This window comes from Agrilus planipennis, unplaced genomic scaffold, assembly GCF_000699045.2.
Source record: "Agrilus planipennis isolate EAB-ADULT unplaced genomic scaffold, Apla_2.0 scaffold267, whole genome shotgun sequence".
NCBI classification, from domain to species: Eukaryota; Metazoa; Arthropoda; class Insecta; order Coleoptera; family Buprestidae; genus Agrilus; species Agrilus planipennis.
The window spans coordinates 143560-151686 of record NW_020439058.1 but is presented as its reverse complement, the minus strand read 5'-3'; the positions used below and the strand labels follow the sequence as shown (position 1 = coordinate 151686).

At 36.6% G+C, this 8127-nt stretch overlaps 1 protein-coding gene across 1 annotated transcript; it reads right to left on the bottom strand.

The window, feature by feature from the left end:
* Window positions 1-416: 416 nt before the first annotated feature.
* LOC112905178 lies at window positions 417-900 on the bottom strand. The gene has a single exon (XM_025977081.1). The coding sequence runs from the start codon at window positions 864-866 to the stop codon at window positions 666-668; it is 201 nt and encodes a 66-aa protein (XP_025832866.1). The 5' UTR covers window positions 867-900; the 3' UTR covers window positions 417-665.
* Window positions 901-8127: the final 7227 nt, after the last annotated feature.

The window sequence follows — 8127 nt, the reverse complement described above, 5'->3', positions numbered from 1 at the left end:
TCCACAAATCCCGAATCGGAGCTGCTTTATCCTCTTTCTTGCGTTGAGTGCGAGTATTAGCGTCGTCAAATCTTAAAAAACGCATGATGTTGTGGAATCTGTTAATTCCCATTGTCGCGCGATACAGTGGATATGAATTGGAATGCCACATATCAGAACAATGGTCGATGTTGGAATTATTTGCCCCAGCACAAATCAAAACAGCGAAGAATGAATAAATTTCTGGGATCGTCACAGGCTTCCATTCTCACTGCGAATCTGGATGATTTTCATTGTAACTCTGATAGATGGATGAAGCTTTCTTATTTGTGTGTCGGACGATAATGTCCACCATATTGTCTGTGAAGATTTTCTTGAACGTTTCGCTTATGGATAAGGTTTCCATGCTGCGATGAGGTCCACTTCGCTGACGTAAAACATTACGAGCTGCAGTCTGATGATTATGTGGTGGCGTTTCCCCCCACACAGTTTTATCCTTTGCAATAAAACTGCTGGTTACTAATTCTACAATAAGCAATCAATATAAAATAAATTTAATATTCAAATAAAAAAATGACTTCTCTATCATAATAAGCAAAAAAATGTTCACTACCTTCTGGCTCTGCAGTTTCTGCTTCATCGTCTTCCTCACTCTCACTATTGTGAAACTCAATCGCTTCCTGTTCTTATGCTTGCTCGTCGATATTATCCTCTATATTTTCATAATTTTGTGATTCTTCATTTTTAGAGTCGTTATCTGAAATTGGAGCAGTTGAGATTGGCTCTGGAACGCAGTCCTCGTCCTCGCCATCAGACACTCCACTTGAATCTGTATCTTCATCACTCAAAATGACCTTCAAGTAGGCCTCTTGTTCTGCTGCACTCATTCTGAACAATAAATTAATGTTTCATTATGTACAATAATACTTTACATAACATAATATAGTACAAGAATNTTTGAAATTATTAAGTGCTTCTTTCTTATAGTGACTCATTAATGCGTTCTAGATTGGGTCACCTTCAAAAACACCTGCTAATTTAGTTAAAATTACCTGAATTTTGTCGTAAAAATTTTCAACTGATTCGTTAGGTTTTCTAACGCATGAAATTAATTGATTAAATAATAAATCTTCATTTTCTGGAGATATAAACTTTATTGTGATTAGAGCTTTTAGAGTAGACCATTAACTTGGCTTTTCTACTAAATATGCAAATTCTGGTCTGCCGGTCCGCGTTTTTCGACGTCTTTTTATTGTCATTTTGTAATGTGGCCACTCTCTGTCGTATGAGATGAGAGATGTGTGACTAACAAGTTGTGGTCAAAGTAGACAAAGCTGTCTTGCGGGTTGCACAAATTCCGAAGGTGTCTTCAACCTCAGAGAATACCACATTATCGAATGTTTCGGAGCCTGTGTACAGTAAGAAGTCATANCATATTAATAAATATTAATTGATATTTTATTATGTCGAATTTGCAAACATTGCTTATATAAAAGTAATGGAATTATTGCTTACATATACACTTTACTTACCGAGCAAATTCTTCTCTGGATAGTTCTTTCATCATTCCTTTCCGCTTGACTCTGAATATTATAAACACGTCTGAATTCACCAGAAACTCAAACTATACTGAAGGGAGCTAACATTCCCTCCACTACGCTGTAGAAACGTTCTTTTCTATGAAGGGAGCAGCTGCTGTGCTCCGAACAATTGAAATAGTGTCTACTACCTGAGGTGCCCTTAACTTATTTCTCACGTTGAATACATTTCTACAGCATTTTCTGTTTTAAAACTCTCTCAAATACTCAATAATAATGTATATTTTAGAGAAAAAATTATCTAAACAGTTTTTAGTTAATCAAAATATTAAAAAACTAAAAATTCCATGAAATGGGTACCCGGGTACGGGTATGTTTGGGTATGAACACAAGGGTTAATGGAACGCTTCGTCAGGAATTGTCCAGTCGGTGTTCCAGGGGTTGGAAGTCTTTTCCAGGGATGTTGGTTCCTGATGTGGATAGAGACGTCGCAGAAGTTGAAACTTTTGAGATGAAATTCGTAGATTTCCACCCTCTCTATCCTGTTCCGGGCAGCGCCAATTAAAACGTGCGATGTTCGAGTGGAGTTTTAAAAAACACTTTGTTTTACTTTAGCGGTTATGTTTCGTGGATCCAGAGCACTGCCACGTTTTCTCCACACACGCATGCTAGCGTTGCACTTAAAATGCAGAATTTTCTTTCATCTCAAAGTAGTACGTNGTTAAATACATTTCTACAGCATTTTCTATTTTAAAACTCTCTCAAATACTCAATAACAATGTATATTGTAGAGAAAAAATTATCTAAACACTTTTTAGTTAATCAAAATATTAAAAAACTAAAAATTCCATGAAATGGGTACCCGGGTACGGGTATGTTTGGGTATGAACACAAGGGTTAATGGAACGCTTCGTCAGGAATTGTCCAGTCGGTGTTCCAGGGGTTGGAAGTCTTTTCCAGGGATGTTGGTTCCTGATGTGGATAGAGACGTCGCAGAAGTTGAAACTTTTGAGATGAAATTCGTAGATTTCCACCCTCTCTATCCTGTTCCGGGCAGCGCCAATTAAAACGTGCGATGTTCGAGTGGAGTTTTAAAAAACACTTTGTTTTACTTTAGCGGTTATGTTTCGTGGATCCAGAGCACTGCCACGTTTTCTCCACACACGCATGCTAGCGTTGCACTTAAAATGCAGAATTTTCTTTCATCTCAAAGTAGTACGTGATTCCAAAAGTCGTCGTCTTTAGTTAGAAATTGTTTTGCAAAGCAGTTGTTTCCTTCTTTGTTTAAAGTCCCTGTTGTTGTAACAAAATATCCTAGACACTATATATTCATCTAACATCCGTTCTTTCGAATTTCTGCGCACAATTGCCCTTCTTTTTGAACAAAAAATATCGAATTTAGATTCGTCGCTCCACATCACAATTTTCCATTGTTCGTGTGTCCAGGTTTTGTGTACTCGATCCTATTTAAGATAATTAATTTTATTTCGGCGCCAAAGAAGTGGCTTCTTTATTGCCTTTTCTCATCAATTTTTTTTTAATAAAAACCGATTTTGTTTCCACCCAGAAGTGCTGTTCATCAAGGTAAACAAAGCGATAAAATCTACTTCCTGTTTTTTTAAGCTCCTGAGAGCAAATTGTTGAAAGCAGAAAAGTAGTGTGGGCTTGCGTACAGAGAAACTATTTGACACTCTTAGTAGGGTAAGATAACCGATTCTAGCACAGAGGAGTAGGTAACTGACGAAACGTCATAGATCGTAAACGTGTAACTGTTAAATGGTTACTGTTAAACGGTTGCTGTTACTGGTCACATGATGTTAATGGCTCTTGACGATGTCAGTCAGTATAAGCATTAATACATATATTGTTGAATTTATACTAGAAAGAATGCGGATTTTGAAAAGAAGGTACATATTCAGTTGTGAGAGGGAAAGAAGCAGGAATACGCTAGGAGGAGGGAGAAGGTGGTTGAGTTGGACAGTTAAATGTTATGTCGATAATTAATGTAAAAGTTGTTAAGGTTAACGATTCTTTATTTTGATATAAATAAAGTATATGAGTGCTACAATCAAAATATTGAATAATAAAATTACATTAATAGTGCTTACAACTTGTAGAAATAGGAAAGAGTCGATGATGTAACTCTTTGATACAGAGCCCTCTCTGTTTTCAGCCTCATGAAGGTGAATCCATCGGCTTTCAACGTATTTTCGAGACCGTCCATCTTTTTCAATGAATGCAAGTTTTGCAGAGTGCAGGTTTTCCACGTTTTCAATGGTATAAACATTTGTACCATTCACATTTTTTCAAATAACAGATCTCCAATTTTTCATCCATGCACAAGGCACATCAATATCTTTATTAAAATTTTTACAAACATAGGCTTGATCACCAATTGTATTATCAGGTCATCAAATGTACAGGGTGTTGTTATATAAATATGTTAAAATCAGCAAGGACGATACACTGATCATAATTGGTTTTTCCATTACAACTAAGATGATGAATACGAAGAACGTGTTCTTATTGCACTGCCCCTCGAAGATACCTGTTTTAGTGGAAGGGGTTTGAAGTACATAAGTTACGCGAATGAGTGAAGGAGCAGTAGAAGTTTAGAGGTGTTGAGTGTGTAAGTTAGTAAACATGGAAAGCTTTATCGAAAAGTTTAATAGTGTGCGGGTGGGTTATGAAGAGAAAGAAATACGTTCTCTAACGTCATTGGAAGTGAATCAAACGTATCCCGTACAACGCTTCAAAAAGGTTCACACAAAATGGGGTCCTCGTTTGTTAGGTGATTTGTACAGCTTTGTTATATATCTTTCCTGCAGACATTCAGAAACTTTTACGGATGCAGAAATCGAGGATATAAACGATAAAATAGATAAAAAAGTGGGTCATCCATCAATTCGACTCGAAGGATTTGTCGGAAAAGCAGTTGATATAGAAATACAAATGTAAAATGTATAGCGTTATGTAAGAGAATAAAAAATCTATATTTTATTTTAATGTGTTTTATTTGTTTAAATGATTTTATGAGTGTAAAGACAACCAATATTTTAATAAAAGAACATTTTTGTAAGCACAAGTTGGTTCTATAGCTGTTTTAAATAAATGATAAGAACACACGTTTACTTTAAAATCAGCTGCTAGACTTAAGAGAGATGGACATTCGATGTCTTCAATGTTAACAAAGTTAACATTAGGAAAGTATTCCAATAACCACATTTTCTTTTGTAATCCCTTAACATATACAATTGTTGACTCCATCAATATAGGATGAATACTATCATAAATCGTAGAGTATGGAACATCACCGTCATCCCAATATAACCCATGAAAATTTCTGGTTAACCAACGATTTTGACTTCTGTAACGAACTGGGAGGGCGTCCCAGGGAAATGGTGGCTGAAATGTGAAATGATAAATTGGTTCTTCTTTTAGCGCAACAATAGCTACTTCCTTGAAAACAAATCGATTCTCACAACATTGAAAACCTTGTACATCTAGTATAAAAGTCATCGTGCTCACTTTTCAGTACCGGTAAAGAAAGTGAAGTATGGATGTAGTAATTGGGTTTTATACTTCTTGAACCAAGTTTGTAGAGGGATTGTAACGTATCACACGATCATGAATGATTAAACAGTAAGCTGCTGTTTTATCTGGTATATTGCGTTTAGTTTGAATTTCTAAACGAATATCGATACTCCCAGATTTCACAATTTCATTTTGATAAGAGCAGTCTACTATTCCAAGAGGAGCAATTGTTCGAAATTCCTTAGGATCGAATAAGGGTTCACTAACATTACCATAATACGACTGTTGAAAATTAACATACATTTCGTATAAAACAGCAAATCTGGAAAGATCAAAATCTAAATTCAAATTATCATACGGGTACATAGTGGATCCTAAGTGAACTTTAAAATTTGTTAGGTTGCAGTGATCGAAAACACTCCTGCTCGGTTGTCAAGGTAGTGGCTCTAGCCCAACCTAATAAATTAGCGGTTGGCATGCCACAGTTGTCGTTGTCGGGTCTTAACTCATCAATATACCACTCAGCTGGGGCGGCGGGGTTGATGGTTTTATTCATGTCTTGCTTTATGCGTTCGGACAAGAATATTGGTGCGGGCATACTTTCATATCTCCAGTGGGTGGCCGCACTGATCTGATTAAAATGACCGTGCAGATTAGGCCATGCTGGGAATGTGATTTGGTATTTTTGCTGTGCCGCATCCATAGTGCACCCGATTGATCTTAAATACTCATCTATGCAAGCCGGCACCGAATAATTATCTGGTCTGAGTGCCTGTTTGAAGTTGCACTCACCGTGTGTGTTTTGACCTTTATGGTCCTTGATGGCTATGATTCGTGCGAACAAGTGCATTGACGTATAATACGTCCACATTGACTTTGAAACGTACTTAGTGAAAGTACGATCCACTGAGCCAATTAGGTCGTATTCGCGTTCAACGAACGGCACGAAGCCTTCAAAAGTGACAGCAAAGGTCTTTTCTGCTCTGTATGGTGTTAGAACGACAAATCCATGGTCTTCGAAGTCCAACCATAATGGATTATTTTTCGGTGCGGTGGCCACTGTTGCTAGTGCTTTTGGTTTAAAAGTAGCAGCCGTAGGAGCAGTTGGTTCCGGTAGTGGTGCTGCGATGCTTGAAGATGCATATTGGGCAGATGGTTTTTTTCTTAATATCATTACCTTTATCGGTTTGAAAACCGAAAATAATGAAGCGAGGTTTTTCGAACTGTGATGTAGTTTTCACAGCCCAGTTGTGAGAATGTGATTGGTTAAGTAAGGGATATTCATGTAGTTCCCAACTACGAAAAGAAAGTTCGATATTTAAATTGCGATCAACGTAACGTAATAATTTCAAACGTTCAGCGTCAGCAACAGATTCATGAGGAATTTTCCAACATATTTGATCCAAATGGACATCAACCTCTTCAGCCGGTGTTGCTGAGCAAAAGAGGGCATTATTGTCAGTACTGCTGCGAACTTCTTCAAACCCTAAAATCATACGGAGGGCAACTCCTTGTACATCCCCTAAAGCAGGAGGCAACCATCCACTATTAATGAGACATTTACTTTCATTTTCATTGTAAGACGCATAACCTTTCATACCAGGATTACGGACTCGATCAATAACTTTTCCTCTCAATTCATATCGAATTTCATCAAATAGGTATAGAATTCCATTATTGATAAAAGAAGTATTAATTGGTATAGTTCCATCCTTTTTCAGTAAACGTCCTTCTATGTATACGAAACTACCGCAAGGTAAGGTGTAAGCATCTTCATTTTCTATTGGAATGCGTATGGTATCATTATTTTTAAAAGTTGAATTAGCATAGGGTTGATAAGTATGTTTATCAGCGTTAATAATAGCGTTGTCGAAGACTGCTTTCTCGGTGACATTTAGTATTTCTGCAACCATTTTAACTTTTCACCTTTTTCAATCGCAACTCCAAAGATTTAAGGAACTGTTTATTAGACGAAAAAAAAAGCCCACTACGTCACACAATGTTAAATACATTAGAGCAAGGGACTAAACGGCGTAATATTGTGATGGGAAGGTCAAGCGAAAAACAGTCGGCCTACCTGCTCTAACTACAATCATTGTAACTTGGTAAATTTTTGAAATTTTGACTTCCAATTTTGTACGCATATTTTTGAACATATAAACTTTGATTTTTGACCCATCACAGTGGCATTCCCCCTTAATCGCTGAACGGGTGTAAGCGAAATAAACGTCTCAGAGTGCGGTGATCGTTTTATAGTAGTATTTTTGTTCGAATAACGTTGGACACAGTTGTATCGCGCAACCATGTTATAGTTTTCGTAAGTGAAGTCTTACTATAACACGCTCTCCACGGAAATTAACAAGATTACCGTCTTGATCAACTATTTTAAGGGAAATATAATCGATGACACGACTGTTGATTGATAAATATATAAGACTTGTGGGATTCTCTACAATTTTAAATCCGGGAGGTACATTGGAAAAGAATTGATGTAATATATGTCCATCTTGTCCTTTAGTAGCATCATTAGTATGTATGTAGGAGTTAGATACAAGGTTACATGTTAGTGAAATTGCGTTTACCTTGAAAATGTCAGCTACATGATCGGACTCCTCTTGAAGCGATGATAGAAGTTTATTTTCAAAACCCAATATCTTCGCCGGAGAATCTGTTGGAGTAAAGTCAACATTTTTGGTACTCTTTATACGACTTTTTAATGTAGTATTGTCTCCAGACAAGTGAATGCTATCATTAGTTTCTCCCAATTTCTCCTGAAGAAAATTATTAATATCATCAATTTCATATGATCCTTCCGGAAGAACTACGACTGGTTTCTTAGAATCTTCAAAATAAAATTTGTTGTTATTTTCATCAATATTGGGAATGCTGTTGTAGGCTTCAAAATTCAATAATGCTATTTGATATTCATCATCATCGCTTAAAACAATCGGTGGACTTATTATCATTTGTAGCTCCGACTTTGTAGCAGTCAAGGCGAATGTGTAAGACATGTTTTCGGTTTAACGTTCTGTTTAATACAGAGAAGTAATTTTGATGGTTTGTAATAAAAAGGATT

What these genes read in the sequence shown, in the direction of transcription:
- LOC112905178 (XM_025977081.1), bottom strand. Translation starts at nt 866, where the DNA reads ATGAGTGCAGCAGAACAAGAGGCCTACTTGAAGGTCATTTTGAGTGAT.